The 20,116-nt window shown below is 45.0% G+C and overlaps 1 protein-coding gene across 2 annotated transcripts in view; it reads right to left on the bottom strand.

Annotated features, from left to right (window-relative positions):
• The window catches only part of cacna2d3a (calcium channel, voltage-dependent, alpha 2/delta subunit 3a), a 230,712-nt gene that overhangs the window by 58,914 nt on the left and 151,682 nt on the right, over window positions 1-20,116 (bottom strand). For both annotated transcript variants that reach the window (XM_077217632.1, XM_077217633.1), the window contains 3 exons: window positions 19,861-19,954; window positions 18,508-18,603; window positions 12,130-12,251 (listed from right to left, as the gene is read on the bottom strand). In XM_077217632.1, the coding sequence (XP_077073747.1) occupies window positions 12,130-12,251; window positions 18,508-18,603; window positions 19,861-19,954 (312 nt within the window). The remainder of the gene's footprint in view (window positions 1-12,129; window positions 12,252-18,507; window positions 18,604-19,860; window positions 19,955-20,116) is intronic.

Here is a 20,116-nt window from a genome sequence, read left to right as displayed (position 1 = left end):
ATCATTATTATAATATCAAGAGCAAAAATCATCAATGTTATTTTTGTCATAATATTGCATATTGCCTGTATTTTTTTAGTTTATAGTTACTCCATGCTATTGTTGTGTAAATAAATGTGATCCCTTTGAGAAGCGTGAATCAGTGTGTGTAAATAAACATGCAGATGCAGCTTCTGTTTTCACCTCTGCAGTGTAAAGATGGCGTTTGTTGATGTTGATACAATTTCAATAGTCCACAGTATTCAATTGATTGAAGTAATTGATCAAATGTAAGTATTTGACATAAAATACATCTTCAGATTTAATATAACATGGTCAGACATGTGGCTTTAGCAGCAGAGTATTTCTAGATTGATACAATAGATATTTCATAAAAATACATTTCTAATAACTTTACAAAACTTTGAAGCTATTTATAGCAATGTATTTCATTATGACTATAATTAATTCTAAATTTTCAATAAACTGCCAAGTGTCAGCTCTCAAATGAGACCATACTTGTGCTTTTAGTGCACAGGGTTCATGAACTGTATCGGGTTCAGTTTGGGTATGCCCTTTCTGGGGATTTTTCAGAAGTGAGGTTGCTGGCTAACAGGTTAATAAGGTCATTTTAAAATTCTGCCTTTACTAAGACAGAAATTGTATCGCGTGTGTGTGAACATCAAAAGGAAACATCTAGGTTATTAATGCAACTCAGTTCCCTGAGAAGAGGAACACGATGCTAAGGGGAACGGCATCAACGGTGTCTGAAGCATGTGTAGCAAACATGACGACTCATCGTCTGACAACAGTCCATATGACACAAGCAGAACACACCCTAACCCTAACCCGAACACTTGAGTATAAAAGGGCTCCTGTAATACATGTCATCAACTCTTGTCTGATGGAGATGTGCTGGCAAGACATAGGCATTGTAATTTTCAGGGAACCGTGTTACATACATCGTGTGCTACACGTTCTCTTTCGAAGCGGGACTTCACAGCTGCATCTGATATCGTCGCTATACCCGATACGCCATGCTGAGGGACTGACGGTCTCACGTAACCCTTTGACGTGTACGATCGTTCACACCAGTGTGATTAGACCGCTCAGTTCGCGTGATCATCAACTTCTAAATTCACATCTGCGTTCGCGAGTTGGCTGACGCTGAGCCAGAGACCGACGCTCTCAGCCCTGTCAAATATCACAACTACTCAGTGTTTTCAACCACATAAGGTTTATTTTACGTTTCAGACATTTAAATACACATAAAAGCAAAAAAAAAAAAAAAAAAACATGTATAGTTTGTAAAATACACACTGATGTGTATAACAGGATAGCAATCTGAATCTGAACTGTGGGATGTGTACTAACACGGTGCCCACTGTTATAGGCTAGATCAAGTAACATGAATTATGATAATTATAAAGGTTTCTTAAATGACAAAACACATTCACTTACATGTATTTAAGAATAAAAAATATCAGCCAAGGACTGACATGTGACGCAACCAATCACAGTTTCGTTTAGTTCCGCGTCAAGTTTAGTGTGAAAATGAAAGTCGATGTCTCTACAATAATAGATCGGTGTTAATGTTAATGAATAAATTATTCATTCAAGAACGTTGTGCAAGTTTACGCTCATTGTCTCAGTTGTAAACATGACGGTGTTCTTCTTCCACGAGTGGTTGCACGTCACGGCATTGAAGATGATGCGCTCTAAAATAACGTTCAGCTTGTGCAGGACATGCAATAAGTCAGGAGAGGCTCACCTAAACTCTGGAACAGTCTCCCGGGACACAGTCTGTCAGTTTAAATCTAGACTAAAAACACATCTCTTTAACCTGGCATACACACAGCACATTATCAACTTCTAATTCAAATCATGCAAAATGATTATTAGGCTGCATAAATTAGGTCAGTCGGAACTGGGAACACTTCCTATAACACCTGACGCACTGGTTACATCATAAGTAGAATGTCATCTATGCTAATATTATGGCGCTTTTCCACTACATGGTACGGTTCGGTACAGCTCGGCTTGCTTTGGCCCGGTTTGCTTTTCCACTGCAGTTTAGTACCGCTTCCAAGTGGGTGGGATTATAGACTGATCGTTATAGTTGCTGAAAAACCAATCAGTGATCTGTAGTGTTTTCATATCACATTTTAGTAACGGTACGGCACGCTTGGAACCTCAACAGAGGTGATACCATTTAAAGCGAAAACCAAGCCGAAGCGAGCCGTACCGAGCCGGACCATGCAGTTGAAAAGGGCCATTAGTCTCTCTGCTTATCCTGAGGTTTACCTTACTCAGCCGATCCGGTCACAGTGGTGGGTTTGTGTTCCCCGGTGTCCACTAGAGGTCCTCTTTCTCCACGGTGTCATTCACTTTGGAACTACATTCCCCACAATCCTTGTCTGCGCTCATCACTGTTCATTGTACTCAGCTGTTCCCCATCATGATTGTCATGTTCTGTGTGTATATATACCCTGCCTGTTTAGTGTTTGTTAAGGAATCGTTGTTATTCGTCATACCACCTTGTAGTCTGCCTGTTTCTGTTTCGGTCTTCTTGGATTGATATTATGGACTTTGACCCCCTGCCTGAACCATTGTGAGTACGGATTACCTTTAATAAATTACTGCTTTTGGAACTTACCTGTTTGTGTGTGTGTGTACCGTGACAGAACGACTCCGTCACGAATAGTTCCAGCAGTATGGGGTTCCGGGCCTCTTCCCCAGCCACCGTGGGGGGGGAGGTCGCAATCTGGAGAAGTGCCACCTCGAATGAACAGTGATGAGCGCAGACAAGGATTGTGGGGAATGTTTCAAAGTGAATGACACCGTGGAGAAGGAGGACCTCTAGTGGACACCGGGGAACACAAACCCAACACTGTGACAGATCCGGGCCGGATCTGGATCAGATGGTGGACCTGCACCTAGACATGACCACAACGCCTCCCTGAAGTGTCAGCAGAGGCCGTGCCAACTAGACTATGCCCTGCGAAGGCCTCATCGACACGACAAAAGTTTTTTTCATGACAAAAGTTTTCTCCTCTGTACAGATGAAAACGTTCGTGGAAACAACTAGAAACGCTGTATTATGCATGCCAGAAAAGTAATTGGCAAGTCACTTTGAATTGAAAGACTACGCACCCACGCACATACAGTACGCATTCAAACGCTTATACCTATAGACTAAACGCGTAATATGCATGTGCATGCCGTCACCGTTTTCACAGATGTGAACCTGTTTCACAACACAACTTGTTTCAAAAACTTGCACTTTTTTTTTAAGTTCTCAGGTCACCAAAACCCCGCTGTTGTGTAAATGAACAGCCAGAGTGCATTAAAAGTTTTCTAAAAAAAGGTTTAATGTAAGCGGCAATAAGTTAATAACTAATGATTTTTACAACGGAAATGAATCAATTAAAAACTTGAGTTGACTAGAGCAATTAGGGTTGAGTGCTCTCGCCCTGCTTGAACAAAGGTACTTTCCAGGATCCAAAAAAAGACTCCATTCACTCATCCAAGTTAGAGTGCTCTAGTAACAAGAACTTGTCAGGTGTTTTTAACCATATCATATTAGAGAGACCTTACACTGTACTCAACCAAAGGGGAGCATAAAACCCTACTTCAAGAACCAACAGTAGTTGGGGATGAATGTAAACTAAAGAGGGGATACAAACGGCAGACCATACTTCAGCTCACCCTACTCAACCCTAATGGGTGTCCTTAAGAGCATCCAAGGTGCAAAAAACCTCTAAAACACCTGGTGTTGCCGCTCCTCCAAGGGGGAGTCTACATCTTTGCTCTTAGTCATGAAAATAAGGCAAACAAGAGCAGGACATATATGCAGCTTGTCCAGTAACTCTCGTCACCCAGGCTCTAAAAACTAGAGGTCTTCACAGTGCACCCGAGACCCGTCGACCCGGGACCCGACCCGGGACCCGTACGGGTTCGGGTCTATATTTTAAATGATCAGCCGGGTCCGGGTCGGGTCCGAATCTATTACTTCGGGTCCTGGGTCTGTTTAATATGTGTAATACATTGATAATATTAAAATCAGCAACAAAATCTGAGGTGAACTGTCACCTAAATGTTTTCTAAGACGCTCAAATTGCGTTAAAAAACATATTTTAGGTTGATCCATCCAGCTAGCGCGCATGTGCAGTCTCAAGCGCGTGTCATGATTCTATGGCAACCAGAGCTTCCGCCAAACCGCGCTTTACATTTTCTCCCATTTTTATAATAATATAAATGAACCGTCTTGTTTAATCTTAAAGTTTTGGTGGTCAGATTCAGACTCAATGCAGAGCACAGATATGATAGCAAATAAATAACGTCAGCGGCCATGGCACTGAACGAGCAATCGTTATTATAGTTCAAAAGGGCAAACAGTTAAACTTATTATGCGAGTTAACTCGAGTCAGAATGTACATGTGCAAAGTTGCATTATTCATCCATCACTGTGACATCAAATGGACTTTTAAAGCTGAAATAATGAGTGGATTAAGCTTGGAATAACGAGAGAAATAACATGGATAGAACTTTCTTGTCAGTGGATTGTAATGCATCACAGTCAGTCAGGTAACGTTACAAGGAAGTGAGACGACGGCTACGGCATTTCTCGGATCTGCACGGGTCCGGGTCCAACTTTTGAAATAATAGACGGGTCCGGGTCGGTTCGGTGTAGCACATTACGGGTCTCTTCCGGTTCGGGCATGAATTTTTGGACCCGTGAAGACCTCTACTAAAAACCCCAAAGGAACCGCAGGGGAGGTTAGGCTCTACTTTAAGACCCCAATGCAACTGGGGGAGAGCAGCTCACTCCTACCTTGAGTAAAGCTATTCTACCTAAGCCCTTCTATAGCCAGAGCTTCGTCTTTGCTTTTTGCACCAGACCATAGTATGTGACAGATAACAAGGAGGGATGCCGGCAGGCTTTCTTGCTAGCATGATCCAGCCAGGGCCATAGTAGTGAGCCCTTCCAAAGGGGAGCTATATCCCAACTTCAAAACCCAAGGTAAACAAAATAAAGGGGATATGTCTGTCCTTCCATAACTTCATTCTCCTTGCATCAACCCTTAGGGCCAACCAAAATGGAGATATGTCCCAGACAAGAGAAAAGCAGACTGCAATTTGCCAATAGCTCTAAACCCCAAGGAAGCCACAGGAAAGCCTAGGGTCTACTTAAAGATTCTAATGTAACTGGGGGAGAGCAGCTCATACCCGGCCTCGGGTCAAGGCAGTCTACCTAAGACCCGCCATAGCTAGTGCTTCGTCTTATTCTTTTAGCACTAGACCACAGTGTGCGACAGATAAGAGAGGGACACTCCGCAGGCAAACTTTCTCTACTTGTTAGCATTGTCGGACCAGGCCTATAGTAGAACACCCATCCAAAGTGAAGCATACATCCCTACTTAAAAACCCAACAGTAGTTGGGGAGGGAGGTAAACAAAGTACAGGGTATCAAGAGAGAATCAAGTAATAGCAGAGCCTTTTACCTACCTTGAATACATCGCCATGAGTGCCTCCTGTTCCCTCAAGAGCCGAACATACAGCATGCAAACACTATATTATAACAAGCTTAACAGAGCTTATCGCGAATGCAACACAATGAGCACACCCAGCTTTTATCTTACAGATGCATACAAACAAGTGGATCCTGAAGACAAAAAAGCTGATGACGTGTATTACAGGCATATTATACTCACAGGCGATCTGCTTGTGATGTCAAGGACTGTTGTCAGCCAATGAATTAGCGTGTTTGTTACACATGCTTCAAACAGCGGTCACATTGATGGCAATATCAGATGCAGCAGTGAAGTTCTAATTCGAAAGGGAATTTACTCACAATATTACTGACGTGTCAAATATTGCTGTAGTAATATCCATATTATTTACCATACTTTTACATTGCATGAATTGAAAATGTTCCATCATTATCTGGAAAATTGATGGTTCCCTTTCAAGGGTGACGTCATCGACCAGGAAACTATAAAGCACCCCATAAACACAAGCGCAACAGCTTTCTGTGCCTTCAGTCGCGCTATATGTGAATCTGTCCCTGTGTGAATATTGTCTGTCTTTACATACTCTGCACCACACAAACAATTTATATATATATATATATTAAGAGAGATATGGCGAACGAACAGCAGTTTAGGAAGTGTGTCCCACCCTGCTCGCGTTATTTTACGAGTGGGGATACACACGTTCTTTGTGTTGTTTGTTTGGGAGTGCAGCATGCCCAGTCAGCTCTCGAGGGAGCTGATTGTGAGCATTGCGAGCGTCTGCCATTAAGGACGCTCCGCTCCCGCCGGGCGCTCTTCGAGGAGAACGGTTCGGTGCGCGCTCCCCGCGGTTCGGGTCCCGCTCTTACCGAGGCAGAGCGACGACGCGTATCGTGGGGATCGCAGATGGATCTCTCAGCAGGGTTAGAGACGGGCTCTACCTTATCTCTCCCTTCACCTGTGAGATCCAGTGCCTCAGTCCCGTGTTCGGAAGCACGCGCTGCGGTTTCTTCCGCTCGGGCTGAGGCACCAGTTATAAATGAGGGAGATGTGGAGGATTCGCCACCTTACACTCCCGAAAGGGATGAGCTAGTGGAGGTATTAACAAGAGCTGTAGAAAAATTCAGCATTGTATGGCCAGTGACTAGACAGGAGTCTGTTTCTAAATCAAAATTAGATGAGAGATTTTTGCCGTCACGAGTGCAACCTCCACGCCGGTGCTTGCAGTTTTTTCCCGATCTCCACACTGAGGTGTCGAAATCGTGGAAAAAAACGCTGTCATATAGAGTGTTTAGTCCCCAGACTTCAACATATTCTAATATTGTGGGGGCAAAATCATATGGTTATTCGGCTATGCCTCGCGTGGATGAGACGCTTGCGAGTTTTCTCTCCCTCGAGGCTGCGTCATCTGTTAAGGCACCGGCATTACCCACCAAGCCTCTTAGAAATATTTCGGTTTTTGTGGGTAAAGCGTATTCGGCGCCGGGTCAGGCTGCCTCATGTCTGCATGCTATGTCTATTATGCAGGCATACCAGGCTGACCTGCTGAGGGACGTGAGTGAGAGTGAGGAGGTCAGTGCTGACGTGGTTCGCGAACTGCGTCAGGCTGCTGATTTATCCCTGCGCGCAACCAGAGAGTCGGCCAAGCTAGTGGGTCGATCTATGGCAGCTCTGGTGGCCGCAGAAAGACATCTATGGTTAAATCAGACAAATATAAAAGGAAAAGAAAAAGCTTTCCTTTTAGACACTCCTCTCTCCCCCCTGGGTTTATTTGGCGATGCTGTAAATTCTGTCATCGATAAATTCCAGGAGAAGGAAAAGCAAACAACAGCTTTTAAGAAATGTCTCCCTTTAAAAATTCATGTCCCTGGGGCTGCTAACGCGGGAGCAGCCCCGGCCGTCTGCGAGCTCATCATATAGGGCGCTGAAGCAGAGTGTCGCGTCTCGTGCTCCCCCTGCTGGACAGTGGGCTCAGCCGCGGCTCTCTCAGCTGAAATCTCCCAGTAATAGAACTGATCTGAGGACAGTTATATTAGCTAAGAAGGCTTCGGCTAAGAAGAAGTCCTGGCGCCACGGCGCGCAGGGCATTGAGGGTGGTCCCCACCGAGGCAGAAAGGTGTTCACCTCTTTCTACGGTGCCCATTCTTCCTCGGTGCCCTCAGGGGCCCGTTCTGCCAACCCCGCCTTAATGCCGGGGCGCAGACGGTCCCAGCGAGCGATTTCCCGAGGGAAAGATTTCCCGATTTCAGAGCGGTTAGACCAGTTGTTCCCTGCCGGTGTGCCGTTACAGGGCGCTGCGTTTGCTGCTCAAGTTACACCAGAGGCCAGTCTCGAGAGACTGGTACCCTTAGTAGAATTTCTGGCAGAGTGGAAAAGCCTTCCAAAAATATCTCATTGGGTCCTGCAGACAATAGAAAGGGATTATGCTATCCAATTCAGGTGTCGTCCAGCAAGATTCAGAGGGGTTCTGCCTACAGTGGTGGGCCCCGAGCAGGCTCTGGTTATGGAACAAGAGGTGAAAGCACTCCTTCAAAAGGAGGCTATAGAACGGGTTCCTCCTCCCAGTGTGGAGTCAGGCTATTACAGCCGATATTTCATCGTTCCAAAATAGGATGGGGGGTTGCGTCCAATTTTAGACCTGTGCCTATTGAATCGCTCGGTAGGGAAGCCAAAATTCAAGATGCTCTCTATCAAGCAGATCGTGTCACAAATCAGATCCGAGGACTGGTCTGTCACGATAGATCTAAGGGACGCGTATTTCCACATTTCCATCCTTCCACAACACAGGAAGTTCCTGAGATTCGCCTTCGGGGGCGAGGTGTACCAGCACAGGGTTCTTCCGTTTGGCCTAGCTTTATCTCCCCGCACTTTCACGAAATGCATGGACGCAGCACTAGTGCCCCTGAGGCTTCAGGGTGTTCGTGTCCTCAATTACATCAACGATTGGTTGATTTTAGCTCAGACAGAGCAGATGGCGGTTCGACATTGAGATGTCGTTCTCGTTCATATCAGGAAGTTGGGGTTGAGGCTGAACGCAAAGAAAAGTGTATTATCTCCTCAGAAGACCAATTTTCTGGGTGTCGTTTGGGTTTCGGTTTCGATGCAGGCGCGACTCGCTCCGACCCGCATCGTTTCGATTCTCTCAGCTGTGAAACAAGTAAAGCTAGGCCAGCTACTTACTGTAAAACAGTTTTAGAGACTGTCGGGTCTGATGGCAGCAGCGTCCGACGTTATACCTTGCGGCCTGTTGTACATGAGATCGCTACAGTGGTGGCTCAGGACCAAAGGATTCTCCCCGAGGGGAAATCCGCTCCGCACGGTCAAAGTCACGCGGCACTGCCTTCGTGCTCTGGTCATGTGGAAAGAAACTTGGTTCCTATTCAAAGGGCCTGTGTTGGGGGCTCTTTGTCGTTGCGTAACGCTAACGACGGATGCTTCCCTCACAGGGTGGGGTGCGGTCACGAGTGGTCGTCCAGCCCAAGGGCTGTCGCAGGACCATCATCTATCACGGCTCATAAATTGTCTAGAGATGTTGGCGGTGTTTCAGGCTCTGAAACACTTCCTAGCAGACCTGAGAGGTCATCATGTGTTAGTTCAGTCAGACAACACGTCGGTGGTCTCTTATATAAATCATCAGGGGGGCCTGCGGTTTCGCCGGCTTTACAAGTTGGCCCGTCAGATCCTCCTGTGGTCCCAAGGGAGGTTACTATTTCTGAGAGCAATGTATCTTCCTGGGTATTTGAATGTGGTAGCAGACTCCCTGTCGAGACAGGGGCCGAGGCCGGGGGATTGGAGACTCCATCCCGAGGTGGTGGAGCTCCTTTGGTTGAGTTTCGGTCGCGCCGAGGTGGGCCTATTCGCTTCCAGGGAGACCACGCATTGTCATCTGTGGTTTTCCATCAGCCATCCAGCCCCTCTGGGGTTGGACGCTATGGTGCAGCCGTGGCCGAGGTCACGTCTGTTCGCCTTTCCCCCGATTACTCTGCTACCTGGAGTTCTGGAGAGGGTTTGCCGGGACGGGGTCAGCCAACTATTAGTAGCCCCGTTCTGGCCGGCCCGAGTATGGTTTGCGGACCTGATTTCTCTCCTGGACGGCTCTCCCTTGGAGCTCCCGGTCAGGAGGGATCTACTCTCTCAGGCGGGCGGCATGATATTTCACCCCCGCCCAGTATTGTGGGCTTGGCCTCTGAGGGGGCCCAGCTCATGAACCCTGGTCTCTCAACCGAGGTTGTTGAGACCATTCTTCTCTCCAGAGCTTCATCCACGAGGAAGCTTTATGCCTTGAAGTGGAAACTCTTCACTTCTTGGTGTGGAGAGCACCTGCAGGACCCAGTTAACTGCCCAGTGGGTGCAGTGCTGGAATTCCTGCAGGAGCGCTTCTCCACAGGGCTATCCCCCTCCACACTAAAGGTGTATGTGGCGGCACTGGCTGCTTACCACGTCCCTTTCGGTGGAGTTTCTCTTGGGAGACACCCGCTTATAACTCGTTTCCTTCGTGGCACTCTGATGCTGAGGCCAGCAGTTCGTACGAGGGTGCCGGCCTGGGATCTGGCCATCGTATTAGAAGGTCTTTCCCCAGCTCCTCTTGAACCTATCGAAGAAGTTCCTGAGAAGTTTCTCACGTTTAAGACTATCTTTCTTCTTGCTATGTCCTCACTAAAGAGAATCGGAGATTTGCAGGCTCTGTCGGTTTCACCCTCGTGCCTGGAATTTTCGCCTGGCATGGTTAAGGCTTTTCTGCATCCTAGACCAGGTTACGTTCCCAAGGTCCCTACTAATGTTGTTAGACCTACAGTTCTGCAGGCCTTTTATCCTCCTCCATTTCTGTCGTCTGACCAGGAGAAACTTAATTTACTCTGCCCTGTTAGGGCGTTAGACGCCTATGTCCACAGAACTGCCCTGTGGAGGAAGTCAGAACAACTATTCGTGTGCTTTGGGCCACCCAAGAAGGGGTGTCCCGCGTCTAAACAGAGAATGAGCAAGTGGGTGGCCGAGGCTATCTCACTTGCCTATGAGTCGGCTGGTCAGCCTTCACCTTTGGCTGTACGAGCCCACTCTACCAGGAGTATGGCGGCTTCTAAAGCCTTACTGTCAGGAGTTTCCCTCAGTGACGTTTGTGATGCAGCTGGATGGTCTTCACCGCATACTTTCATTAAGTTCTACGACCTAGACTTAAGTTCTACCCCTGGGGCACAGGTGCTCTCGTCCTCTGTGCGCTAGTTCTCACATGGCGGTCACCTGGTCCTATGGCGACGTGGGTATTAGCGTTCCCACAGCGTTTGACGCAGCTCGAGTTCCCTTGAAAGGGAACGTCTCGGTTACGTATGTAACCATAGTTCCCTGATAGGGAACGAGACGCTGCGTCATTCCACCATACTCCCGGCATTCCCGCTAGCGCTTCCTTCAGGCCTATCAGAAGCTGTTGCGCTTGTGTTTATGGGGTGCTTTATAGTTTCCTGGTCGATGACGTCACCCGCCTATGACGTTCCATCTCTCCATTGGGCTGATTCCATACGTGCTTCATGACGCACAACGCAGGGGCGTTCCCACAGCGTTTGACGCAGCGTCTCGTTCCCTATCAGGGAACTAGGGTTACATACGTAACCGAGACGATATTTCAAAGGTGCTGACTGTCCTTTTGACAGATAACAAGTATATATTTCCCTGCATTAGAAATATTTCAGTAAACACTACTGATATGGATTAAAATTGAAAAAGGTGAGAAAATTATGTTTTAAAACACCTGTGTGAAAACAATGGAAAAGAGCCATGAATGAGGATTTGGAAAGAAAACAAGAGATTCACTCCAATGTATTCCAGCCAGTTATTTATGGGATGTGTCATTAAATAAGGAGAATAGACCGCAAGAGTGCAGAATCTGTCTTTTCCATATCGTTAAAGTTAAAAAACACCACACAGCAGACTGAAAAGAGCTGGTCACAGATATTCTTGAGATACCAAAGTCACTTTAAAATACCAAGCATTGGATTATTTTACTGAGAATTATTTTAAAAGGATTGTTTGTAGCGCCAATCTTATTTTTTATTTTTGGAGTCCTTTTGAGTGAAAATCAGAACTTTTTCAGAAAAAAGTGGATCGAGTTCCCATTTAATTTTAATAAACTGCAGAACTATCACTGTAAAAATGACAGTGAAAATAGTAACTGATTTCCATTAATATATATATACACAACACACACACACACACATATATATATATATATATATATATTTCCATTAACACACTACATTATTTACTGTGTATAGTTAAGATAAATAGAAAAATAATCCATTATTTCTTGCAGACAAAAACTTTTCAATTAATACAATTTCACACATCACTACTCCACTAATCATGCAGAGCAATATGCTTGGCATGAGGGAGAAGAGATGGAGGTCTATCTGAAAAGGTCTGTCCACACACTTATATATTTTTCAGAGATGCAGCCATTTGGCTAGCTGTTTAAGCGATTTACCGGGGTACATTCTGAAAGACAGCACATTTCAAGAACTTTGATATAGAAGTGTGATGCTGACTGGAAATGCTTCAATAAACTAACTTTAGTAAATAAATGCAAAGGTCCAGACTGATTGGATTACTGCTTTATTTAAACTGCCTGTTTTCTGTGTATAATCACCTTTGTTGAATGAAAGGGAGTAGATAAAGGTGCCAGGCACCTGTTCAGCAGCCCGTTTGTACCACAGAGGAAAATGATCAGCACTGAACACCAACTCCTTATCCTCTGCTGTCAGGAAGTCTCTTACAACACACAACACACACATTACCTCATTATTACAGGCTGTTATAAGAGGGATGTTAAACCAATCATTGTCACGTGTTGTGAGGGAGAGACTAAACACACAAAAAACACGAAGATGATGAAGAAGTTTAACAGGCTTTAATTTCCAAGATAATTCAAACTACACATAGACGAGACATGACGAAGACACAAACTGAACTGAACTAAAATAGGGGAGATAATGACACACACACACCTGATCACCATGACGAAATCAAATGAATTACCATGACGACAAACAAATCAACAAAATCAAACAAGTCTAGTGGTGTGACATCAATATTATATTACATGCTGAGCGGTCTTGCAAAACAAATTACTCAAAAACAGCAGTGTGTTGCCAGTGTTGGGGAAGCTGCTATGGCCAGTAGTTTGCCAAGCTACAAAATTACGAATAATAAATAATTTAAAAAGTTTGCAGAGAAGTTACTATTTTAATAAAGCAATTTTTTTCTACAGTCACATCAATGCTTTATTTCTTTCTGACACTATGAGAACTCGTCACTGGAGTGATGAACATTGAAGCCTGTATAACACAATGCCAATTCAAGCAATTTTGCAGTCTATCTTGCAGTCTATCCAGTCAGTCCATTTTGGACCTGAGGGACTTCAATAGGACACTGAAGAATTCTCCATTTAAGATGATCACTCAGATCACTCCAGGGTTCCCACTCTTTTCTTGAAATGATTTTCCAGGACTTTTCCAGGACATTTTCAAGACTTTTTCAGCTGCTACAGTGCGAATCAAGTTATCACAACTAAGGCTGGGCGATATACCGATATTATCATATCGAGATATATTTTGAAACAAATGTGATATTGTACCTATACCGTTATTTCTGTATTATAGTTGTGCAAAGATTGTTGTCTTTCACAATGCCACCTGCTTTCCTCTACTTGCAATGCCACACTACTAAAACAGAAGTTATTCTCTACTTTAGTTCATACACTGCTATTTTACTTGCTGATATCAGTTTAAAAGTCCAAACTCTCACAGTCAAGCTGTATTCGCAATCAGTCACTAACGTTAGAAAATATTAACTATTATCGGAATTCTAAATTAATTGCATCTGCCCGCACCAAGGCACATTACGCATCTGGTATACATAATGGCATAAACTGATGAGTTATGTGTTTTTGACTCTAAATTATTTTGATTTATCAAATCTTTGTAACCGTTTTTGTCAATTATATTGCTGAAATGGATAGACCTTTTGTAAAGCTAAATGTGTTTAAATGCAAAATCCATTTAGCCTACTGGTGTATGAAATGGATCTGAAGTAAAATATTCTGACAAACTAGGGTAAAATACCGGTATATATCATATATCCCAAGCTTTGGAGAATTGCTATTTTCTACAATTGTACCTTACATTTTGTAAATTTAACCAGATATTGCTTAAATGGTTATTCATCTCAATCTTTCTCTATTGTACTTTCTCCGAGTTTCTTACGAGTTTCCGTAAACTTTAATTTAATGATGTAAATAGACTTCTGTCCCTCACATTAAGCTATGGAATGGCTTCAGATGACTTTGTGAAATTATAATAAGACCCTCTCAGTCTCAGACCCAAGTCACCCAAACTGAAGTGAAAAAAGCGTGAGGCGCCGAAAAGCGCGCTGTTTGCATCCCTGCGTTTTATTCTCCCGCAATCCGCACACACAGAGTGAGTGCATTACCGGCCGCGCCCGCACTCGGCCATCAAATCTAGTGCCGCGCCGCACTCTATTGCGTAGGGAGTGCGTACGTCTCTAGATCAAGGGCCCGGCCCGAGGATAGTGTCGGGAAATATCGGCCCGCGGGTCGGGTCAAGTTCGGGCTCGGGCAGAGAATCTAAGCTCTAGTTCACGCTAAGAAACCGAGAGTTGTCATCCAATCTCTTTGGTAGAGAGAGACGAGGAAAACACACAAGCATGCAAATGGAAATTATTGCGACCGGAAAGATTATCGAGCTCATTTTTTTATCGTGCGATTAATTGATTTATTGACTATCGCGACAGGCCTACACACACACACAGTTTACCTTTTTAAGCCCAACTGCAGCGAATGGGGAACATTCAGGCAGAGGGCAGGAGGAGAGGGACGGGAATGTTACGTTGTAGGTTCGGTAGACTCGTTATTCTCCGCTTTTCTACAATGATTAGCTGAAAGTGCTTCACCACGCTGCTGCATCGTGTTGTCACATGTCCGTAGTTTACAGGGGCAAGTCCTACATACTGAGATGTCAAATTGCGTACTTGCTACGCAAAATGCGTACATATTGGCAGGTTTGTGTCACGTGGGGCGCTGTGCTGGCTACATGCAGAAATGAAAGCAGACAAGCGCTTCAGCCCAATATTACCCTTTGAAGGCAGCTGAAAACAGACATTCATGCGTAAAATGTTTAACCCGTTTGCGTTCATCCACAAGGAGGGAAAATTATTTTCCAGGACAACACAAAAGTTTCCAGGACATTTTACTTTTTTTCCCATTTTCCATGTGTTTTCCAGGACTGGAAAATTGGTCTTTCATTTTCCAGGTTTTCCAGGTTGTCCAGGACGCGTGGGAACCCTGCACTCAAAAACAGTTTTACCCCTGACCCAGAGAATGACCCAGAGATTCTAACTAGAATCTATTAGCTGGTACCCCTCAAAGGCCAGACCCAAAGTTTCCAAATTTCTGTCCGGGAGTGAAAAAAAAAAAATTCGACCCCTACACTTGAAAAAGAAATGTCTCTGAACGGGAAGCTTTAAAGAAGTGTTGTCCAGGATAGACACCGGATCTGGGAACCAGACTCGGACTGGCCAGAATGGAGCCATACACACATCTGTACCATCATCCAGCCCCAATGGAGCCATACACACATCTGTACCATCCAATCCAGCCCCAATGGAGCCATACACACATCTGTACCATCCCATCCAGCCCCAATGGAGCCGTACACACACATCTGTACCATCCCATCCAGCCCCAATGGAGCCATACACATATCTGTACCATCCCATCTAGCCCCAATGGAGCCGTACACACATCTGTACCATCCCATCTAGCCCCAATGGAGCCGTACACACATCTGTACTATCCAATCCAGCCCCAATGGAGCTGTACACACATCTGTACCATCCCATCCAGCCCCAATGGAGCCATACACACATCTGTACCATCGCATCCAGCCCCAATGGAGCCGTACACACATCTGTACCATCCCATCCAGCCCCAATGGAGCCGTACACACATCTGTACCATCCCATCCAGCCCCAATGGAGCCGTACACACATCTGTACCATCCAATCCAGCCCCAATGGAGCTGTACACACATCTGTACCATCCCATCCAGACCCAATGGAGCCATACACACATCTGTACCATCGCATCCAGCCCCAATGGAGCCGTACACACATCTGTACCATCCCATCCAGCCCCAATGGAGCCTTACACACATCTGTACCATCCCATCCAGCCCCAATGGAGCCTTACACACATCTGTACCATCCCATCCAGCCCCAATGGAGCCGTACACACATCTGTACCATCCCATCCAGCCCCAATGGAGCCGTACACACATCTGTACCATCCCATCCAGCCCCAATGGAGCCTTACACACATCTGTACCATCCCATCCAGCCCCAATGGAGCCGTACACACATCTGTACCATCCCATCCAGCCCCAATGGAGCCATACACACATCTGTACCATCGCATCCAGTCCCAATGGAGCCATACACACATCTGTACCATCGCATCCAGCCCCAATGGAGCCATAAAAATATCTGTACCATCGCATCCAGCCCCAATGGAGCCATACACACATCTGTACCATCCAATCCAGCCCCAATGGAGCCGTACACACATCTGTACTATCCAATCCAGCCCCAATGGAGCCTTACACACATCTGTACCATCCCATCCAGCCCCAATGGAGCCATACACACATCTGTACCATCCAATCCAGCCCCAATGGAGCCGTACACACATCTGTACCATCCCATCCAGCCCCAATGGAGCCATACACATATCTGTACCATCCCATCTAGCCCCAATGGAGCCGTACACACATCTGTACCATCCCATCTAGCCCCAATGGAGCCGTACACACATCTGTACCATCCCATCCAGCCCCAATGGAGCCATACACACATCTGTACCATCGCATCCAGTCCCAATGGAGCCATACACACATCTGTACCATCGCATCGAGCCCCAATGGAGCCATACAAATATCTGTACCATCGCATCCAGCCCCAATGGAGCCATACACACATCTGTAGCATCCAATCCAGCCCCAATGGAGCCGTACACACATCTGTACTATCCAATCCAGCCCCAATGGAGCCATACACACATCTGTACCATCCCATCCAGCCCCAATGGAGCCATACACACATCTGTACCATCCAATCCAGCCCCAATGGAGCCGTACACACATCTGTACCATCCCATCCAGCCCCAATGGAGCCATACACACATCTGTACCGTCGCATCCAGCCCCAATGGAGCCGTACACACATCTGTACCATCCCATCCAGCCCCAACGGAGCCATACACACATCTGTACCATCGCATCCAGTCCCAATGGAGCCATACACACATCTGTACCATCGCATCCAGCCCCAATGGAGCCATACACATATCTGTACCATCGCATCCAGCCCCAATGGAGCCATACACACATCTGTACCATCCCATCCAGCCCCAATGGAGCCGTACACACATCTGTACCATCCCATCCAGCCCCAATGGAGCCGTACACACATCTGTACCATCCCATCCAGCCCCAATGGAGCCGTACACACATCTGTACCATCGCATCTAGTCCCAATGGAGCCGCACACACATCTGTACCATCCCATCCAGGCCCAATTGAGCCGTACACACATCTGTACCATCCCATCCAGCCCCAATGGAGCTGGAGGTGTAAGGTCGAACCAGATGGGACAGTGGGTTGACTCCTCGGAGAAAAACAAGTCCACTTCCGTTCACGGGCTAGCCGGCCTTTGAGAGCTGCACCCCAGCCTGTGAAAGAGGCGAAAACAACCCAGGCCCCAAATCTGAGCTTTCAACGACGATGCCAGCGTAAGGCAGAGATATCAGGGCTGGGCATCTCTTCAACCCGGGGCACTGCAGTATAGACATACTCGCCCTAGTGGCAGAGGTGATGCTGCAAGATGAGAAGGGGTTCCTTCATGATATCGACGCCTCGGATTGGAGATCAAGCAAAAACAGAAGACTTCTTGGAGGAGTCTGCGGATGACCTGGGATGAAAGCGCTCGTCTAACTTACTACAAGACACTTCCCATTTTCTCACTGGCCAATGTAATTGAAGCTCGTCCATGGCCCGAGTGACCACCTTGTGCCGTTCCTCATAAGCTCCTCATTGCATGACCCGAGCTGTTGAGCTGCCTGAGTTTCCTTCCCTCGAGAAAAATATCCAAACTGGAGGAGAGCTTAAACTAAAAATCGATAGACTTTGAAGTTGGAGAAATAGTGAGAGAAAGCGGGACACCCGTCTCAAGCTCTGCTTTAACCAGCTGAACTTGCAATGTCAACTGTCAAAGCCGCTGAGCCGCCTTGGCAAACTCGGGACCAGAACCATGGAGCGCTCATCCCTCGAGAGTAGAGCCACGCGGGAGTGGAGATTCCTTATTGTGAACGCTCACAGTTAACACAATACACACAATCAGCCCTCTCGGGAACAGACCCCCTTTCTTACAGGGTGAGTTGTCCCCTGTAAGAAAGCAGGCACGGTGGCACAAATCTCCTAGATTGTTTAGAATACTAAATAAAAATCGAAATAAAATCAATTGAACAGGACATACACTTTGACAAACAATCACACTGAAACGGGTATGCGGCTTCAAGAAACTGGGGATTCCATGATTTAGGGCTGTCACCTGACCTCCGTCAGCCAATAGAATTGCCATGTTTTCACATGTGCTTCAGACACCGGTCACACTGGAGGCATTCCTATAGCATCAACACCATGTCACAGCGCCAAAGTTCCCTCGAAAGGGAACTTAACTTGTTACTTTAAAAAAAGCTGCGCTGTTTTGAAAGCAGCAGAGCCATTGACACACTACTGAAAAAATGTAGTTAAGTTAGCAGCATTGCTACTTTTCCTTAGTTACTCCACCAACACTGGCATTTAGTATCTTTCAAAACATTTATTACATTAGTTACTATTGATCAGTATAGAATTTACTATGTAATATAGACTCATGAGAAGTATGATGTACTTACTGATTGGTCAGTTGGTCTGGCATCACAAAAAGGTTTATGCGTGACAGTCCGGTGCGAGTGCCGAGGTAAGCTATCTCCACCCCTTTATCAGAGTTCCTACCAGAACAAAGAGAAACACAGGAAATACATAATGTTGGGCAAAAACATTATATATAATGCATTATAAAAGTATTTTAATGCATTATGTATGCTTTGTAATGCACCTTATAATGCATTGTATGGTCTCATGAATAATTGTAGTAAAATACATTATAATACTTATCTATTCATTGATAACACACCTTTAGAAAGTATAATGCATTAAAATACATGATGAACAACCAATTTCAGATGTAACAAGGAATATGCAAATATTATAATTTATTTAATCTTTTGGTTACAATTATTTATGAAATGATATGATGAATTAATGTACATTATGAATACTGTTATAATCAGTCCCTCCAGAAAAACGTGATTATGCGATCACATGATTTCGTGCATAATCAGCCAAAGTCCGCATATTCATGTGGGGGCCGCATTTTTTCAAATACACCGCACTTTCGCCGCATAAATTGCAGATTTCCGCGCAAAATATTCTGGGCCTGCATGATTTTAATAATCCCCGCATTTTCGTTGCAAAAAAGACACATATCTTAGCAGAAAGTTGAAAGATGTTGCGTACTTCACACAAGAGCAGCCATTTTCCCCTGTTGCCATGGGAACGTTATGAAGTGACGTAATTATGCGACGTGAACATCATTGAAAAGCTGCAAAAACCTTACAGTTGTAAGTATATTAGTAGTATGTAAATTTACGTTACAGTAATAGATTGCACTTTGTGCATGGGAAGCACTTATTTTAAAAGAAGATGTCTGTTTTGTATAGCTACCTCTGTAAAATGGGAAGCACACATTTTATTTTTTTATATATTTTTTTTTTTTTGGTTTGGGGGAATCACTTTTTTTTTTCATCAAACAGTTTTTGCAAGTTCCCGCAAACTCATCGCATAAAATTGCATAAATATCCCGCATATTCCATCGCATTTTTTAAGAAAACGTGCCGCATAATCAAGGATTTTTGCCCGCAACAATCACAAAAAAATTCATTTTTCTGGAAGGACTGTATAATGCATTATACAAAAATTCTAGTTAAAGTCAACATGAAATGGCATTCACAACCCAGTTGACCTCTCTCTGTATATTACAAATGAGGATCTGATTGGAAGATAAAAATAAGGCATTCCACACTTTATTGGCAAAATTTGGTAAAAGGTGCATTGCCTACAACAGTGCATCGTTACGAAAGATTAAAAATATATTTTTGTACATTAAATCCAAAAATGTGTATTAAGAAAGTTTGTGGTGCCTTTACTCTGATTTATTGAGCGCGAGGCTGGTCCAGTACGCTTCCAGTGGAGCCGTGACCACGGCATCAAACAGAACCTCCTGGATCAGATCCATGTCACCTAACAGAACAATCACAGGATACAAATCATAATTCTAAAGAGAATACAAATTATAATTTGTAAATAATAGATAGATAAATAATAATTTTTAAGTTATTTTATTTTGTACTGCCATTCATTAGTTCAAAGAAGTATACATACACAATGAACAACACAAAAACA

Source organism: Siphateles boraxobius, unplaced genomic scaffold, assembly GCF_051911475.1.
Source record: "Siphateles boraxobius isolate OS27281-9 unplaced genomic scaffold, OSU_SipBor_1 75, whole genome shotgun sequence".
Taxonomy (NCBI): domain Eukaryota; kingdom Metazoa; phylum Chordata; class Actinopteri; order Cypriniformes; family Leuciscidae; genus Siphateles; species Siphateles boraxobius.
Note: the sequence above shows the minus strand (reverse complement) of the source record. Positions and strands in the feature narration are given on the sequence as shown.